Below are 19,808 nucleotides of genomic sequence, written 5' to 3'. Positions count from 1 at the left end.
CTTATTTTTAAAAGTCAAAAGATTTCAAACAGAAATATCGTTGTGAAACGAAGGGAGTATCAATCTAAATTATAAGACGAGACCACATAACTATGGATAAATAAGATTGGTCTTTTGTCAAGAACTATTTTGAATTTTTTATCATACTAGTTGGGTGAGTTTTATGTTCGAGTAACGGATATAAAATGACTACTCTAATGAGTTTTAACTCGTTATTTCAATGTTAAGTAATCTTGAGACGAGATCTCATTCGGAATTGGTAATTTGAGATGCAATGTCATATAGTTTTCGAGGTCAAATCATATCTGTTTATGGAAGGGGACGTCGTACATGCGTGATTTGTTACACTAAACAAAGGCATCATCTGGTGAAAACAATAACTAGCCAGTAATGCAAGAATTGAAATATATCCATTACAGTGATGTGGATGGTGGTGCTGCTTTTGTTTGATTATGTGATGGTTTTAGAGCACTTATCTCTGAAATAGAAACTACATACAAATAGTTTGACAAAAAAAAAAAAAAAAAAAAAAAAAAAAAAAAAAAAAAAAAGAGAGAGAGAGAAACTACATACAAATAGAACAAGGACAACCAAACAAACAAAAAAAAAAAAAAACTAGAACAATACTAGCATACTATGGATTAATAATAAGGAAAAATTATTTGCATAGATACTCACAAAATATCAAAGTCCATCCTTTTTGTTCAAATAATTTACATATAAATAAGCAAAGAACAATATATACTTTCATGAAATTGAATAAACAAGTTCATAGTATACTTAAATGTACCCTATCTGTATTAGACTCGGTACAAATCTCTATCTAAAGATGTTTGCCAATGCGCTACCTTATGACTTTTGAGTTGAACCATCAATCCTTCTTTATCATCTCAGAGAATAACGTAGTCTTCTTAGCACAACCGACCTATAAAACACCCTTGTTCGGAAGAACAACGTAAGAGCAACAATAAAGCCCAAGAAGCTAACAAATGCCAATACAAAGAAGGATACCATGAAGCAGTGTACACCAAGGCAAGAACTATGCTCCCCTGCTTCTTCGTCGTAAATATGACCAATCACCCAAACAGACAGAACATAAGTTCCCAAAGGATTTGCTATAGCAATGGCATTGTATATAGTTCCCATATGCAAAACACCGAAGATTTCCGAAGTTATAGTAGGCATTAAACTCCACAATGCACCATAACAAATTCCCACCAAGATTGTACCTATGTACAAATTTCCAAAAAATCCTGAGCCAATGATCACATGTCCTACAGTCATTGCTCCTAGCGCGACCACCATCACTAATGGCCTAGCCCATCCCCTTCGACGTAGTAGGATATCAGATATATAGCCTGCTCCAAATCGACCAAAGAAGTTCCATATCGACCATAGTGAAACCAATGTATTAATCTTGCTTGTGTTATATCCAAGTGACTGACCTAATTGGCTCATATTGTTTATAGTGGCAAGACCCGAACCCATTCCACATAATATAGCAAGAAACAATAGCCAAAAATTGATGCTTCCCATAGCTTCCAAGATGTTCATGCTTTCTTGACACAACTCGACATCTTCTTCACCCACTAGGCTCTTCTCTGGCTCATTTGAATCATTTGAGTCATAGAGTAATGGTTCTGTTTTTAGGAGAAGTGGTTGAGATTTCTCCTTCTTGTTTGCCTCAGTCGCGATTTTTAGAGGCAATGAGAGGAATAATATAAGGACTAGAAAGTTTAGAAGGCGTGCCCAATGGGGAAACACTAGAATGTCTTCCAAGATGAGGATGATCATAAGATATGCAGCAAGAAGCATTGAGACTAAGGACATAGAATTTAGGTGGTTTTTGTCTTCTGATGTTTTATTTGGACATAATTTCACCAAATATATGAGAGATAATGAGACTATACTTGGTAGCAATGCAAGCATTAGTATGTATGTGCTTGGATTTCCCTTGAAAAATGCTTTGTATACTTGGATTAAGATTGCTCCACTTAGTCCTAGGAAACCCTGTTCAAAATCTAGAATTAGAGGAGCACTTAATTGGGACAATTTTTTTGTATTGAGATTGTAAAACGACTTATTTAACACTCAAAATTCTCGTATCAAATGTTAACTCGTACCCACAGTTATATTAATATCTTATAGGGTTTTTTAATTATGACGAATCCAACAAACAATAAGCAAAAAGTAATTATTGCAAAATTAGAAACATTAAAGCAAAAAGTATATTTTATTGCAGAATTAAAAACATAATTTAAAACATTTTCTTATTTTGAATATTAGACATATGGTCTCATCTTTTCAAAAAAATTGCATAGCTAATTATTGTCTTTTCCATTGGATTGTGTCAAGAAATTAATTTTTTTTGGAGATTGGATATGTTGAAACTTTAAATACATATCCAAAGAAGTACGAGTATTGAAGTTGATCAAGTCAAAACTCGCTTAAGGGTGTATTAATATTGATAGTAGCTTTTGGATTAATCGAAACACTATTTGTTTACTAGGCCCTATATTACTGTTCACCTATCCTATACATAAAGAGTAACATACGATTCTGTTTTTTTTTTCGTGAAAAAAAAAAGAAAAGGAAAAGTAACGTTTTTTGTTTTTTGTTTTTTTTTTCAAACATTAATTAAACATACGATTGGTGTTAAGACCCAACGTTTTGCAGAAAGGGGTAGCGTTTGATAATTTCCCCCAACAGCACCTGGCCTTTTTACTATTGTTCAACTTGTCTTCTTTTTATTGTGAAAATGTGAGGGAATAAATTAAACGTTACCTTTTACAAAAGCATATTTTTGTTTAGCATTTGACATTATTTATCCAAAAGCATCTTTTATATATTCTCTCGAGCTTTTACTTCAAATTTTCGTCAATTATATTCTAAGAAAATTCTACACAATATCACCTAATGAAATTAAGCAGCTTGTATCATATCAACTTAACTGGCAACTTAACTGGTTAAAGTATTGAAAGTAGTATTCAAGATTTTAAGTGTAATTTACCATACTTAAGTCTTTATTCTTGTCATTTTGCAAGTCCAACAATTATTAGTTGTATCTAACACTTGTATATTAATAAGATACCTTGGCCGCCACTAATCACTAATAGTTAACGTTGTATAGATTAATTACTAAAATAATGAACAATTATTATGACAACTATTTTTGTCAAACATGCCCTATGCTTATAAAATGACCCTTTCAAACCCGTAAACGAACAAGACATACCTTCATAAGACCTACAACGGTTCCGCTACAATCAGGGAAATTCTGGACAGACGTAACAACATTCCAAGTATTGAAGAATGTTTGAGAATGAGCAGCAAGGAACATAAAAACACACATCAAAGGCACAGGTGGGCGTGGGATGACTCCAACAACAGCTAACCACATAAGAAAGTAACCCAAGAACCCCTCGACCGCCCCCACCACATGAACCATCCAGGGCACGCCATAACGGTTGTGCCCTGAGGTAGCCGTGGTATATAAGAGACCGGCTAAGACCCCGGCGTTTGCACCTATATCTTTAAACACCGAGACGGTGTCGAGGGTGGACTGATCATAGGATTGTGAGGATTTAAGTATAGGAGAATATATGCTAAAAGTGTACGTACCACCTAGTATTGCTTGTATCCATATACTTGCAGCCGTTGCTATCCATCTACTACTGCTTCTACTAATTATGGAGTTTTCCATGGTACTTCATTAACTAAATGTTGATAGATTTCTGGTTTTAGTTATGATTTGAGAGAAATGGTAGGAGCTTATATTATAGTGTCGTATGGTATGAGAATTGAAATAAAGACAACGTATAACTGTATAAGCTATGATATGAAATTTAAGTTGTCAAAAAAAAAAAAAAAAAAAAAAAAAAAAAAAAAAGAAATTTGTGCATGGCCTACATGTGAATATTATTAATTATTTTTTATTGTAAAGAGGTGTAAAAGAATTTCCCTTCTCTATCTTAGATAATTTCATTCCTATGAGATAATTTATATGGACCATATCTACCCTTGTGGTGTCAAGTCTTATTATTCTTTTCTACGTTAAAATTTAGTTCTTTGAGAGTATGACAGCAAAAATAAACGGATCCGATCCCTTGGTGTAGAAGTTATAATCTCATGTGAAATCTTCAAATTAACACACCTCGTCCGTCTATTAATTACAGTTACTACCAATCTTTTAGGTTTGATGTTGATTAACAGAGTATGGGAATTTCACAAGATTAAATTTCCCGCTCCAAAAATTGATTAATTTGACACCACTTACTATATATATGAGAGCAAACTATTTTTCAACGATTTACTCACCCTGTAAAATGTTAGTATAACTTTCGAAAAGCACGTATGTATTGTATCCCCTCCATCTATCATTTAAAGATTGTCCACACACTCCAATTTCACTATATTAAAAGAATTATAGGACAAACTCAAAGTAACATCCCAAAATATTATACTCTATACTTCTTACAAGACAATCATCAAGATATGGAGAGATTAGTGCCTTAGAGATTATAGAGGTGTCAAAAATGGATGATTCGAAAAAATCAAGTTCAGATTTCGACTTGTGTGGACAATAAATTTAGCTTGACTCATATATAAAATGGATCTAACCTGGCCCAACCTCATCAAACCAGACTCAAATACTCGAATTGACAACTCTATAAGAGAAGTACAAGTACCCTATTGCAAGAGGCAAATCAACCTTGGAAAGGCCGTTAAAGTTGTTCAACTCACCACTCTACACCTTCACCTTATCCAAAAACAAGACAAAGTGGTCACTTGTCAAAATACCGCCAAACAAACGCGTATTAGAAATTGAAACATGCAATTTTAGAGGTCGATCCATCAAGAAGGATAGGCACGTAAGGCGTGATTTGTAGCAATAAAAACATACATAAACATAGGCGTCAACTGGTGAAAATTACAACTGGTGCATGTACAAGAAATTGAAATTTTTGCTTTGCTTCTCTTTTGAGCTACACAATTTCATACTCCAATAATGTTTGAATTTATTTTACAACTACTAATACTTATATTGGTTCAAATTTGGCCATGTGTACTTTCATATAGCCTATCAACATTCACCATTTTCTATTGTGGGACAAATGCAGTACAAAATATCACCTATACATTTTTTTCCTTTGCCAAGGTTATAGCACTAAAAATAACTATATAATTGATTGGTACACTATTTTTCAATCTACTATTGGTTTTTGGTGTTCGGCCAATACAAATTAAACAATACATGTACTTCCTTTGGAAAACATAGCATCTTTATTGTCCTCTATAATGGTTTGATTATTCCCTAATTATAGGATTTATTTTGGAAAATCGCAAACTATTAATTCTTCCGAGTTTAGTTTTTAAGTTCATATTGACTAGACATATTTACAAGTCAAACACTTAAAAATAAAGGGATAGGATAAAGAATATTCACCGCTAAGTACCACAGCCGGAAGGATTCAACCTTGTAACCTTAAAGTTACAAGGCGAAATGCTCACCAACTACACCAAACCTTTTTTTTACTATTACTTTTTTTTTTTTGGAGGGTGGGGGGGGGGGGGGGTATACTAATACTTGAAGAAATTTTTTACTATTACGTTGTGTAAGATAAACTAACAGAATACTCTATATTATTTTGTGGATTCTTATTTAATTTATATTATTGTGTTTATTCATAATATCAACTTTTGTACATTGATTTTGATTAACATGTAATCAACAAAGTTTATTAATCTTTAGATATAGGAGAAACTAGAGGTATAATATTTCTCACTCTTTGTTTCTCTTGTGCATATATGATTTCATCCAAAGAGATCGATCTAAAAGAGTTTAGTTAAAGTCAAAACCATGATTATTTTCCTCATATTGTATTTTTACATTTTCTAATGGTTACAACATAAGTCTTGCAGAGCGTCTCTCCTCAAGCTTTCAATGCTTAGGCTTAAAACCTACTACCTCCATTATTTTTAAATGTACTTTTATTATTCCCATTAATTAATATCTTTAACCATGCTTTTACAAAATTATAGTTTGACAATACATATTGCGATTAGCTCAACAATAATTAAGAAAATAACATTTATTTCTAAATTATTAGACTATTAGTAAACAAACAAGGTCAAAGGTATTATCTAAACGTGTAAAGAGTGATACTCAAATATTCAATCGAATCGTGAGACTCTAATCTCCTTCAAGTAGTCTTAAGAAAATTCCATCATTCCATGTTCTGCAATGAGAACTACACAAACAACACGATTCTAATCTCCTTCAAGTAGTCTACAAAAACAAAATAGTTCTCCCTCCGTCCTATAATAAGTGACACAGTCAAATTGATACACATGTCAATGCACAAGTTTAACCTTAGATAAAAATAATTAAATGTTAGTAAAAAAAATTATAAAAAAAAAAGTTGATATTGTGAAACATTATATACTCCATCCATTTCACAATGATCATGTTCTTATTTGAAATCTTTTGAGAGTTTTGACTATTAAAAATGAGAGGGAATACTCTTAATTTTTCTCAATCTATAAGAACAAATATAATCAAATGAGTTCTACTTTGTTTCATCTTGTTGGTGAGTAAATGATTAATATCTAACTTTGATAATTTTTGCTAGTGTGAGATTAAAGATATTTGCGATCAAGTATTTAATTTGCATCGATTTATGTAACTAGAAACATCATTATAAAACAGATAAAGACATGGAGTACGTATTAATACTTGGCCTATTTAACAACTTCAATTCATGATAAAATTAGTTTTCAATACATTACTATAAAACTTTGGTCAAAATTAGTATATAAGTAGTGAAAAAAGTTAAATGTGTCAATAATTTTTAATGAAGAGAGATAAAATTTAATGCAAACAAACTAGTTTAGTTGGTAAAATCTTTATATGTATATACTCGTACTTTGGTAGTCAAGGTTTTGAATTGAATTTAGCCGACATCACTTCCTACATGGTTCTCTAAACATTAAAATAATTTTTTTTTTCAACTGGTCTCTCAAAAAAAATATAAACAGAGTAGCAGAAGTAAACATCTAATGATTCTTAAGGTATACTTCAACAAAATTAATGAGAGATTGACGTACCTTCATAAGCCCAACAGCGGTCCCACTATAATCAGGAAAATTCTGAACAGACGTAACAACATTCCAAGTATTAAAGAAAGTTTGTGAATGTGCAGCAAAAAACATGAACACACACATTATAGGCACGGGTGGCCGAGGGATCACCCCAACAACAGCTAACCACATGAAGAAATAACCCAAGAACCCCTCGGCCGCCCCCACCGTATGTACCACCCAGGGCATACCTCCTGGGGATATGGCGGAGTATAGAAGGCCAGATAGAACTCCGGCATTTGAACCAATGTCTTTGAAGACCGACACGGTGTTAAGGGTGAATTGATCATAGGATTGGGATGATTTAAGGATAGGTGAATATATGCTAAATGTGTACGTCCCACCAATTATTGCTTGTATCCATATGCTAGCTGCTGTTGCTGCCCATCTACTACTACTCTTATTACTAATCATAGAATTTTCCATTGCATGTACAAGTTTTAATTTCTGTTTATGAGGCAGGAAATTTGGAATGGATTAAATAGAGATTTATGTTACATTAAAATGTGTATATTTATTAAGGATGTCGTATAAGTTGTGGTATGTTTATGGTACTATTTATGATATTGATTGGTTAAATAATTAATTAAGTGGAGTATTATAATTGTTAAGTGGAGTAAAAGATCGATTTTCTCTTATGTTTAGTCATTATCTATCAAGAAGACAAAGGAACCAGATATAATTGACTATATGATGCATGACTAAGTTTTATAATTAGTTGATCAAATCTTGTTCTTCCTTAATTGCTGGGAGAATTTTTGTGTTAATCTCAATATAAATTCTTAATTTTGGGTTAATATGGTGGTGCATGCAATCTAGCTATTTGCAATATAACTTGTACTCTTAAAATATATGAATGATTTTTAGCTTAGGTTCTTCAATAGTTGGTTAAGAGTTGGTGGCACTAAAGACTTAAGGAGTACAAGTACAATAACATTTAGTAATTGTATGTGACACTTTGTCTTGCATTGTTCACTAGAATTTGGTAGTACTCTAGGCTATCGACAATTAATGTGTAGATGTGGTAGGATTATTGTAGGATTATAAGAAGAAGATTTTTCTTATAACAAAAGTGATGGGTATCATATATACTTACGATAAGCATATTTGATGACAATGAAAAAAAATTGAATGCATTGGTTACTACAATTAATTAAGTCTATTAGTTAAACACGATGTTACACTCCCATACACTTAGTCAATTATTGTCATCAACCAAAATAATCATTCGGGTACAAAAAATAACCCTATTATCAATCACTTAAACAATTTAGCTATTAGCTAGGCTCATCAAGCAATAAGCTAAGGATCTTTTACCTAGGGCATAAATGCAAAGGAAAGGCAACATGCATGGTCTACTTAAGTCCTTCAATTCTAAAATTGTCTCATTGAACGACCTTTCACTATTACTAATGTTATAAGACTAAGCATCTCCAATGGTAAGCTAATTGTTACATTAGCTTGTCATGCCATATATGATTTCAAGCTAATTCTGTTTGTAGCTATATTTATGCCCCAATGGTTGACTACTAGCTTGCTAATTAATAAGTTTGGCTTTCTCAATTTTAAAATAGTACTTTGTACGTGTAAAATGGACTATCAACTACTCCATATTCAATTCATAATTCATATGGTGTTCCAAAAGACAAAAAAATATGCAAGGTAGTAGTAACGTCCGAGACCAGCCAGCAGAGTGGAAATGGAAACAAGACAAAACTAAGTAGTCTTAGTCTTACATCAGAATCACTATATCAGGAAACATGGAATGGATCATCTAACTAACGTTAATTCGTAATAGAAATGATGTTTTTATGCCATTTTTCCATCAATAAATGGCACGTAATGCAACACTAAAGCATGATTTGTGTCAACAAGCAAAGACCTTTACTGGTGAAAAAAAAAAACCATACGTAATTGTCGCGTACAAGAATCCTGGGAAACACAATTCAACTACGTCTAAGTACAACAATTATATTTCTTCAGAAAAAAAAGTACAACAATTATATATTTTTTAATTTGATTTGCTTGGCTTTTAAGCTACAATCTAATTAGATACAGAACATATAATCAACTAATTAAATATATTTCATCATGATGATCGATGATGCTACGTACTACCTTCAACTCACTTAAGGAGTACTACCTTAAACTAATTATGAAAAAAATACTGTATTTTGTGATTTTTAATTATTTATACATAACTAAAATATCATTTGAGATTTTATTATATTCGTTTTATTATATAGTATTCAAATATTAAGTTTTCATTATTAAATTTAAACTTACTTTGAACTATAGTTTGTAATTATATAGTAATTACTAGCTAATTTAAATTCCGTGTAATGCACGGATTTTACTAAATTATATATTGAAGTTCAACATTAATTTAACCACTAAAAAAGAAGAATTATAATATCCTAATATACTACTTATTTATGCTCATTTTTATAACAAAATTACTTAATGTAAATATATACATATAGAAATATATCGTTTGAGTGTGTGGAAAAAAGGTTACTGCCAAATTATTGGAAGTGAATATTATAGGCTATAAATACTTTTTAGTAAGAATAGACAAAAAAAAATGAATTTTAAAAAAATGAAAAAAAGTGGAGGAAAATTTTTCAACCAATAGATGACACGTGTCATTACTGATTTTGCTTTTAGTATTAAATTATTGATCATACAGTGTATACGTTTAGGATATTGCACAAAATAAGTAGACAAAATAGAACGAAAGAGTTTTTGGACTATGTGGTTCGCATGTGGGATCAGCCGAGCTTAGCCGAGCCAATATTTGTAACTTTGTGAGATTCAATGAGTGGTTAGTTTGGACTAATTTTAAGATGGTGTTTATGGTAAAGCCACCAAGTTTATGAAGTAGCTTTGGGTTGCTTTTAAGATGTCAAGTTTATGGTAAAGCCACTTTGTTATTGATTAGTGGGCTTTGGAATGTAAAGGTCCATGTTTTGCTCTTGGTTTATTTTTTGTGACTTTTGTTGGACAACAATTTTGAGTGTTCAAAAATTCCAATCTATTTTATACTATTTTGTTATTTTAACAAATTTTTAGGAAGTAATGTATAAGTAGATGATCGGAAGGTCAAAGAAAGCCATTTTTGCTCACTTAAAGGAGAGAATATGGAAGAAATTGAATGGGTGAAAGGAGAGATTGTTGTCTCGGCAGGGGAAAGAAGTTTTGATTAAAGCAATAGCGCAAGCCATCCTGACGTATATGATTTGTATATTTAAAATCCCGGAAGGTCTTATCGATGAATTTCATAATCTTTTATGCCGTTTTTGGTGGGGGTCGAGGGAGGATGCTAAAAAGCTACATTGGCAAAGTTGGGAGAAGTTGTGCCTTCCGAAATCGAAAGGGTGTATGGGGTTTCGTGATCTCAAATGCTTTAACCAAGCAATCCTAGCAAAACAGATTTGGAGGTTGCACAATAATGAGGCGTCTTTGCTCCATAAGATCCTCAAAGCAAGATACTTCAAGAACTCAACGGTTCTTGAAGCATTTAGAGGGTATGACCTGAGTTATGCGTGGTGATTCATGTGGGGAGCGAAAGGTATGTTAAGGGATGGGCTAAATTGGCGTGTTGGGAATGGTTGAAGCATTAGAGTATGGGATGATGCTTGGTTGATTAATGATGGCAAAACTGTTTACCCGGAGAGACCCGAGGGAGGGGATGTGAATATGATGGTCTGTGAGCTGTGTAGAGATGGTTACCTGGAATAGGATGTGGACTTGGTTGAGACTTTATTTCCACCTGACATTTGCACTATTGTGCTTTCTACTCCGTTATCAAACAGATGCAGGGAGGACTCCTTATTTTAGCGTTGTACAAAGCTGGGAGTATACACTGTAAGATCGGGCTACTGGCTAGCTAAAATGGGTAGTCTGAAGCAACTGAATCCAGTGCATGATGAGGAGGTATGGCGCTTTGTATGGAGAGTTCGAGGCCTTCCTAAGCTTCAACACTTTATATGGAGTGCTGTGAAGGGCAACTTAGCTGTGATGGACAGACTGGTATATAGACATGTAGCACGAGATTCGTCTTGTCAGATTTGTGGCTGTTCTAACGAGACAATTTTGCACTTTGTGCTGGATTGTAATGCAGCAAAAGATATCTGGGTTCATAGTGAGCTTAGTGAGAATTTGGTGGAGGCACCGGGTTCATCTTTTGAAGCTCTTTGGCTGTGGCTAAACAGCAAGTGTAGTGCTGAGGTTGTACCAAAACTACATAGAGGTGAAGAGAGAGAAAATAAAATAAAAAAATATATAAAAAAAATAAAAGAGAGAGAATTAAAGACGCATAGTATGTCTGAAGCTTACAAATTGATTTCTTATTATATTATTAATTTAAAGAATATTTTATTAATTACAAATTTACAATGGCATTCAAGTGCTAATAATTGTTACTTTTTAATTTTTTTTAAAAAAATAATTAGTGTCCTTGAAAAATAGTTTATTGAAAATAATGATAATAATGACAATAATAATTATTATTATTATTAATATTATAATAATTACAAAATTTTACAAACACAAGGCCATGCATTTCAAGGGCTTCACACCATTGGAATTAATTTAGGATGGTATTACAAAAACGTTGATCAACATGTGATTTTTTCATAGTTTTAGTTTAGAAAATGTGTTTATTGCTTATATAGTACAACTGTTTTTAAAAGTTTAACATCACGAGCGAAACAACTCCAAATCATCCAACAACGAATGGAGCTAAAAATCATACTACCTTTTTAATGTTTATTTTTTTAATTAATGGGTTAAAGATATTAATAGTTGATGGTATGCATTGATGAGTGTGACAAAAAGAAACTTGTTAACTGAAAACATAATCAGAGCTTAAAAATGGAGGAACAATGCCATTTGAAGCTATTAATTCATATTAAAACAAATAAAAACAACAATGGTTGAATCACAAAATGACTAATTTGGCCAAAATAAACTTCCTTTTAAACTTACATATTCAACAATGGTTGAATCACAAATGAATAATTTGGCCCAAATAAACTTCCTTTTAAACTTATACTAGCTTAGACCCCGTGCCATACACGGTAAGTCTAATTTTTTTAAAAAAAACATTTAATTATATCTAACAAATAGAATTTGATAAAACATAGACATCAAATATATAGAAATTATATTGTCATAATCTATATTAAAAGGCAATGCAAAAGTTTAATATATAATCTCATGTTTTAAAATTAAAGTAAAATAAAAAACGTTTGTCAAATTAAAACGTTCGCCGTTCTTTGTTATTATATAAAAATATGTTTGAAGCTTTCCAATAATTGTAGTTTGATCATTTTTGGTGCCTCAAAAGTTTATTTGCATATAATAAATATTTATCCAAAAAAACAAAGATACAGAATGAGATGTCATTTGTCACTATGACCGACGTGTCTTTTAATATGCAAATTATTTATGAATGTCGAATGTAATAAATTTATCACCTCAATAAAGTGTGCAAAAGATAATAATTTTTTTGTATTTACTAAGATATTGTTCTTTTTTTTTTAATTAAGTAATTTACAAAAAATTGATTGATATTTTACATTTCCCTAGAATTATACATATGATATAGTGCAGTTGTCAAACACAACATTTATTTTATAGTCATTCTAATACTCCGTAAGTCCTAAATTTGTGATAATAAATACGTAAATTCTTAGGAACAAAATTGTCATTAATTTTAGTGTAGAGTTAATATTTAAATTGAAATAAAATATTAGAGCTATTTGAAAAAAATAATAAATTAAGTGATGTTTTAAAGTAATTACTTTATTATCAATTATATGAATCAATTTTATTATTACTATTTTATTTTATTTTTGGCAAAATCTAATAATATTCTATTTACAAGATAAATAAAAAGGAGTTTGAATAATATTTTTAGATAAATGTGTATGGAAGAATTATGAGCACCAAATAAAAAGGAATAAATTTTTTATAATATAAAAGATTTGAAATAATATTTTTTATAGTTGTATCAAATATTCACAATGTTACAAAAAAAAAAGTAAAAATAAAAAAATAAAAAGTTAAAAAAGAAAAGGGAAGTTTTGGAGGGGAAAAACAACACCATGATGTAACATGTGTCACTTCCGATATTTGTTTTAGTATTAAGTTATTGATTGATGATATTCAAAATAAGACTCAACAGGGATGAATCTATGATTATTAAGTTGGCCAGAAACTCATAATGGTCAATTATGCATATTCATTTCATCTTTTACTCTTTTTTTTTTAATGTAACTATAATTCGAAGAATATCATAACATATATCAATATCATGGGGTTGTTGGCAATCGGCGATTGGCTGTTGGCTGTTAGCTGTTAGCTTGTTTGACTAGCTGGAAGTATTAGCTGTATGGATTGACTTTTTAATTTAGTTATTTAAGCTGGTTGTTTACAAAAGTATTTGGTAAAATTATTAATGGTTGTTAGCTGTTTATTCGTGACGAAGTGGGCCAACAAGCCAAAAGCCAATAAAAAAGCTACTCCTATTAGCTTTTGGCTTTTGGCGGAAAAGCCAGCTTAAAAGCCAACAAAAAAACCAACTACCAAACATCTTTTTTTATTGTTTGACCAAACTAAAAAGCTAAAAGCCAAAAGCTAGGCAAAGAGCCAATTGTCAAACACCCCCATGCCTATCTTGGGTGATATTAATATCAATACCAATACCAATATTAATATCATCTAAGATAGGTAACATCTTATTAGATCCCTAGGGCTCAAACTCAAGAAAAAAAATGATAAATAATAAAATTAAAATCAATATACTATATATTAAGATAATCACTATAGTTATCCTGAAAATACACGTATTGTATCATGACAAAAATTTTCCGCCAAATAACTTTTTATTTTTTTTCTTTTAAAAAATAACATGATAAAAAAAATGGTGAACACAAACTTACAATAATTTATAAAAATATTTTTTTTCTCTTGTGAATACACATTCGAGCGCACTCGGGCAAGGAAGTACTTTGTAGTACTCCTCCCGTCTCATAATACATGAGACGTTGGACTTTTTTTTCACTATTCATGCATTAGGTTTAACCATAATTTTTTATTAACATAATAAAAATATATATTATCATAAAATATGTTGTTAGATAGGTTTTAATATATAGTATAATTTTTAAAATAATTTTCATTAATATTTAATTATATAAAATTAAGTCAAACTAATGCATTGACATGTATGCAATGTTTGACTGTGTCATGTATTATGGGACAGAGGGAGTAAATATGACCTCCGTTTTTTTTAGTTGACACATTTTGACTTTAGCACCATTCACACACTTCACTTTGACCGTGTTTTGTGATTTATACATAATGAAAAATATAGTCATGTGGGGTCTTGTTAGATTCATCACGATGTATATTTTCAAAATATAATAATTTTTGGTCATCGATAATTAAAGATATTAACGATTGAATTTATGCGTTGGCAAACGTGACTAAAGAAAAGTGTCAACTAAAAAGAAACGGAAGAAGTAATAAATTGTGCTTAAGATTAAAGAGGCAAGAAGGCAAGAAACCTACGTGTTTATTATCCAACTATCCTCAGTCCAACTATACAAACCATTATCCATCCACCTAATAGTCGATCAACTATAATTATTCCTCTCCCGAAAATCAAGACCCAAAAAAAAAAACATCATCATAATCATAAATTCATAATAATCAAAATCAATTTCCATGGCAACCACTTTGATGAACAACAGATGGACATCAACAGCATCAAGCATATGGATACAAGCAACAACAGGTGGGTCCTACGCATTTAGCATATACTCACCCGCACTCAAATCCTCCCAATCTTATGACCAATCAACACTCGACACCATCTCCGTTTTCAAAGACATCGGCGCTAACGCCGGCGTTCTCTCCGGATTACTCTACGCCGCCGTCTTAACCCGCCGTCGACGGTGCTGTCTTGGTGGGCCATGGGTGGTCCACGCTGTCGGGGCGGCGCAGTGTTTTGTTGGGTATTTGTTTATGTGGCTCGCCGTTGTTGGGTTCATTGCGCCGCCTCCTGTACCGGTTATGTGTGGGTTTATGTTTTTGGCTGCTCATGCTCAGACTTTCTTTAATACGGCTAATGTTGTCACTGGTGTTGAGAATTTTCATGATTATAAAGGCACCATTGTTGGCATTATGAAGGTTTGTACTTTCTTACTGCTCATTTCACTTTTTTTTATGCGGAATTTCGACTTTTACACTTGTCATTTGCGGATTTTTGACTATATTATCTGCCAATCTTGGGTTTTAACTATTTGTTGCTTTTAGTTGATTTGATCCTTTAATTAATAATGGACTAGTACGTTATAAAATGTTGGCATTTTGAAAAGTATATATAGACAATATAGTTTGAGTGGAGTATTACAAAAAGTCAAAATGTGAAACGGAGGTGGGTTGTGTTGAGTCTAAGTAGAGCTCTTAATACTTGAACTAACTAATGTATTTGGTATCTATGAGTTTGGAGTTGAATTGGTTGTTTGGCAAATCGTTAAATAGATGGCAACTACAACTTAAATGTGTTTGAATCAATTGTCTTAAATTTATTGAGTAGCTAAGGCTTTGGAGTTTTATTTAGCTAAGTGAAGTTCACATTTTTATTAGTAATGCTTTGAATTTTTGTGTGGCTTATGGATGTAGTCATTTTTAACATGGAAGGTTGGAAGTAGATGACATTGTTTAATTTTAGCTTGATTGGCCTTTGATCAAAGTTTTCATTATGTATTAATTGATTGTTGAATATCATGTTAATTAATTGTGTATATCTGAAGGGCCGGGGTTTGTTGTTAAGTGTAAGGTCAATTTAGGTTCTCTAATTTTGCTTTGAATAGGTTTTGTAAGTTTGTTGAGTTTGGACATGTTTAGTTAAGCTAAGTTCTAAATTACTCAATTTAGGGAGTAGATGTACATGGGTAGACCAAGCTTTTGGGAGTGGAAATCTTAACGCTTGGACATGTTATATTGGTTTAGTGGGACTTCAATCGAAAAGTTCATTTACTTTTAATTTGTTGATTTAGAGGTTGGTCATAAATCTCGTGACTGCAAATGAATGTTGCAATTATATGAAAGCAGTGTGAACCTCAGCATTGTGTTTTCGGGGCTTTATGCTCTATACTTTCTTTCTTATGGCTTATTTTAGGTGTTTTTTGAGGCATGTTGGGACTTATGAATTATAATTATAATTTCCTGTGATGATTGAAAAAGAAACTAGGAATGAATATGTCAAATTGTCAATAATGCAATATGCATCAAAGATATATGTCGCTCCACTATTCTGAGAATTTATTGGGTAATTTAACCCTGGAGAACCAAAAAATGGCCTACAGTTCTAGGTCTTCTAGCTCAGGTTGGAAAACTAGATTGCTGTGTGTGTGTGTGTTTGTGTGTCCATGAGATATGCATATCAAATGCAAGCATTCTTTATGTGTAATAAGCATTTCATTCCTTGGGAATTCTGTCCAGCATAGTTTTGTGGACATGTTACCAATGCAAGCATTCTTCACTTTTTTTATAAACAATTCACTCTTTGGGGTTTCTGTCCAGCATAGTTATGTAGATCATAATATCGTTTCTGGCATCTGGGGAACTGAGTATGCCTCATGAAGCTATGTTATTACTCAGTTCGAGACCCCGTCTTATTGGTACACTTTATTGTGTTTTGATACCGTTAGTTTCTCTGTCTGTTTGTCAATATCTTGGCATATCTGTGGAAAACTTAGTACCTCTCTGAAGATTAATATGGAATGCTTGTATATGACCCAAAGCAGTGAAAAGCATGTACCTGATGTTTGAAAACCTTTAAATGTAATGTGACTGTAATTCTGTCCTTTCTTGATTCTTATTGTCAGGGTTTTCTTGGACTGAGTGGAGCAATTCTAATACAAGTTTATCAAACATTTTTCAAAGGAAGTCCAAGCACATTCATCCTACTGCTTGCATTCTTGCCGAGTATAGTCTCTCTCTCACTAATGTTTTTGGTCAGAATTTGCCCGGGAAGCAAAGTTGATGACAAGAAATACTTGAATAATTATTCTATAGTTGCCCTCACTCTAGCTGCTTACCTGATGTTCATCATCATATTGGAGAACATTTTCGTGTTCCCAAAATGGGCACACATTGTTACTCTTGTTGGTCTCTTGATTTTGCTTTCTTCGCCTCTTAAAATTTCTGTAGAAGCTTTTGGCAAGGAAAATGCTGATGCACTACCAGCAGAAAGGGACCCACTAGTCTATGGAATTGATCCAAATGAACCCGAGAAAATTTTGGGCCAGAAATATGGAGGTTATGATGAATTACCTGGTACTTCCAATGAAGTTCCTCCAGCTGCAGAAAGCATGAATCTGTGGGCGGCAATGAAAAGCTTGAATTTCTGGTTATTATTCGTTGCTATGTCATGTGGAATGGGATCAGGGCTTGCCACTATAAATAACATGAGCCAAATAGGACAATCTCTTGGTTATGATACAGTAAAGATCAATTCATTGGTTTCATTGTGGTCTATATGGAATTTCCTTGGCCGTTTTGGAGGAGGTTACGTATCTGATATCTTATTACGCGGAAAAGGATGGCCAAGGCCATTACTGATGGCAATCACTCTAGCAACTATGACTGCCGGGCACATCACAATTGGTTCTGGTTTTAGTGGTAATTTGTACATAGGAACTGTCTTGGTTGGGATTTGTTATGGAGCCCAATGGAGTTTAATGCCCACGATTACTTCAGAGATATTCGGCATTCTGCATATGGGTACCATTTTTAATACCATTGCAATAGCAAGTCCTGTAGGAACTTACATTCTCTCCGTCTGGGTGATTGGACATATATATGACAAAGAAGCAGGGGGAGGCCGTTCGTGCTATGGGGTTCACTGCTTCATGGAATCCTTCGTTATATTGGCATTTGTTAGCTTTCTTGGGTTTCTTGTTGCTCTGACATTGTTCTTCCGAACAAGAGCATTTTATCAGTCTGTTGTGATAAAAAATTTACACCGTTCTGTGTGAAGCTAATTAAATTATACAGTAATATACTTTGGATCTGGTTCTCTTTTCCATCATGTTACAAGTTTTTACAAGGGCTTCTCTTTGTACCATCCGTCAATCAGGGCAAGGTTGCCTTTTCCTTTAACTGCTAATGATTGATCCTTCAAACCTCAGGAAGCGGTGCTGATAAGTGCAGATTGCCTTTTGCTGTGGAATTTCTTAGGCAACAGGGCAGGGCTAAAATTTAGAACATCGATTAAATGCATAAGCTTCAAGCTTTCATCACTACTACCCTTGATTCTCTAAATTACTATACCCTATCAGTTTATGGGCCTTGTGCAGTGGCACAGGTTGCACTGGTTAAGGGTCGGCCTTGTAGGTATGCTTTTGTTTGTGTATAGTTGTTCATGCGAAGCTTATTGCTTCATACTGGCCTAGGGTAGAAACTCTTTTTGTGTTCTGACAGGGTTGAAAAGATCCGCTCTCAAAAGATTGTCTGCACTTTTATGAGGGTGCTCTCTAGCATCGTCGTGCTGAGTACTAATACGATAACATTTTAGTGGAAGAATTTGCTAATAAATACAAAAGACAAGTGAAATTTGTGGTATTATGCTCTACTTTACACTTAACATACACACTAACTTTACTTTGTTTTTTGACTTTTGCTTGTTACTGGCTAATTTACCAGTAAATGTATAATGTTACTTATTAACCTTTGATGTAAAAGTATTGCCGACTTGCCGTATATACTGTTATAGGCCTTATTGCATCTTACTTCGTATATCCTTGATGCAAGGTATGATTATTTTCCTCTGAATTGGCTTTCTTTCAGATTTTCGCTGTAATTTAAAATTCAGTGTAGCAATTTGCTCCAATATATATAGCTTTCTGAATTGATTTGTAGGAAGTAGATGTACAGAGTATTATATAAGAACAAATACTACGTATAACTTTATAAGGTGTTGTTTGGTTGCACATAAAAAATGGAGAAATTAAAAATTCTCAATTTGAAAACAAGGGGCTTGTTTGATAAACCATAAAAAATGAGAATGTGGAAACTGGGAAGTGTAAAATTATGAGAATTTTCAATTCCCACAAAACATGGGAATTTAATAACCAAACTCCTCCTTGATCACTCAAAATTCTCATGATTTGATAGTTCCGTATAACAACCAAACAAGTTTAGTTAATTCTTAGGAAATTTGATGTGGGATTTTAATTCCCATGAAATACAAATGTCCATAGGAAATTAATTCCTTTGTCAACCAAACAATACCTTTAGTATTTTTTTAATTGAACATTACTTTGTAATTCTGTTGATTAAGCATGCGTTTTTCAAAATAATATTTCGTAATTATTATAAATTAAGCAAATATATTAATATAAAAGGATACTAGACCTGACCAAACAGATAAATATAATCACCACTTTTCCTCTCTTCTCTCTCTAAAAACCCTAGCCTCCATTGTTAAATTTTGGAGGGGCTTTCATCGATTTTTACCGGTGGAAAGCCCCAACTCTTTGTTTTTGTGTTCCTTTTCTCTTTATTTTATTTGTTTTAGGTTTATAATAATTCTTCCTATTCTAGGAGAAACGTTTCTCCCTCGAAAGAAAGGGTTTTTCTTCTTCTTTAGG

At 32.5% G+C, this 19,808-nt stretch overlaps 2 protein-coding genes across 3 annotated transcripts; one reads left to right on the top strand and one right to left on the bottom strand.

Annotated features, from left to right (window-relative positions):
- Positions 1–641: 641 nt before the first annotated feature.
- On the bottom strand, positions 642–7,640 carry LOC110726525 (protein NUCLEAR FUSION DEFECTIVE 4-like). Of its 2 annotated transcripts, none has more exons than XM_021906009.1 (2): positions 7,108–7,640; positions 642–2,010 (listed from the first exon to the last, which is right to left on the bottom strand). In XM_021906009.1, the coding sequence occupies exons 1-2, from the start codon at positions 7,564–7,566 to the stop codon at positions 886–888; spliced, it is 1,584 nt and encodes a 527-aa protein (XP_021761701.1). In that variant the 5' UTR covers positions 7,567–7,640; the 3' UTR covers positions 642–885. The 2 variants fall into 2 exon arrangements, with proteins under 2 accessions (XP_021761701.1, XP_021761700.1); XM_021906008.1 differs by lacking the exon at positions 7,108–7,640 and adding an exon at positions 3,236–6,725.
- A 6,972-nt stretch (positions 7,641–14,612) lies between these two features.
- LOC110726524 (protein NUCLEAR FUSION DEFECTIVE 4-like) lies at positions 14,613–18,780 on the top strand. The gene is made up of 2 exons (XM_021906006.1): positions 14,613–15,339; positions 17,043–18,780. Exons 1-2 carry the CDS (start codon positions 14,875–14,877, stop codon positions 18,192–18,194), a joined length of 1,617 nt encoding a protein of 538 aa, XP_021761698.1. The 5' UTR covers positions 14,613–14,874; the 3' UTR covers positions 18,195–18,780.
- Positions 18,781–19,808: the final 1,028 nt, after the last annotated feature.

This window comes from Chenopodium quinoa, unplaced genomic scaffold (genome assembly GCF_001683475.1).
Source record: "Chenopodium quinoa cultivar QQ74 unplaced genomic scaffold, ASM168347v1, whole genome shotgun sequence".
Taxonomy (NCBI): Eukaryota; Viridiplantae; Streptophyta; class Magnoliopsida; order Caryophyllales; family Amaranthaceae; genus Chenopodium; species Chenopodium quinoa.
The sequence above is the reverse complement of the archived record's forward strand: the minus strand, read 5'-3'. Positions and strand labels throughout refer to the sequence as shown.

Bases quoted from the DNA above. Each gene is read 5' to 3' on its own strand.
- LOC110726525 (XM_021906008.1), bottom strand. From the start codon at position 3,703: ATGGAAAACTCCATAATTAGTAGAAGCAGTAGTAGATGGATAGCAACG. The intron at 2,011-3,235 runs GTATGTCTTGTT...GATTTTGAACAG, and splicing joins CCGTTGTAGGTCTTATGAAG to GGTTTCCTAGGACTAAGTGG.
- LOC110726524 (XM_021906006.1), top strand. From the start codon at position 14,875: ATGGCAACCACTTTGATGAACAACAGATGGACATCAACAGCATCAAGC. The intron at 15,340-17,042 runs GTTTGTACTTTC...TCTTATTGTCAG, and splicing joins CCATTGTTGGCATTATGAAG to GGTTTTCTTGGACTGAGTGG.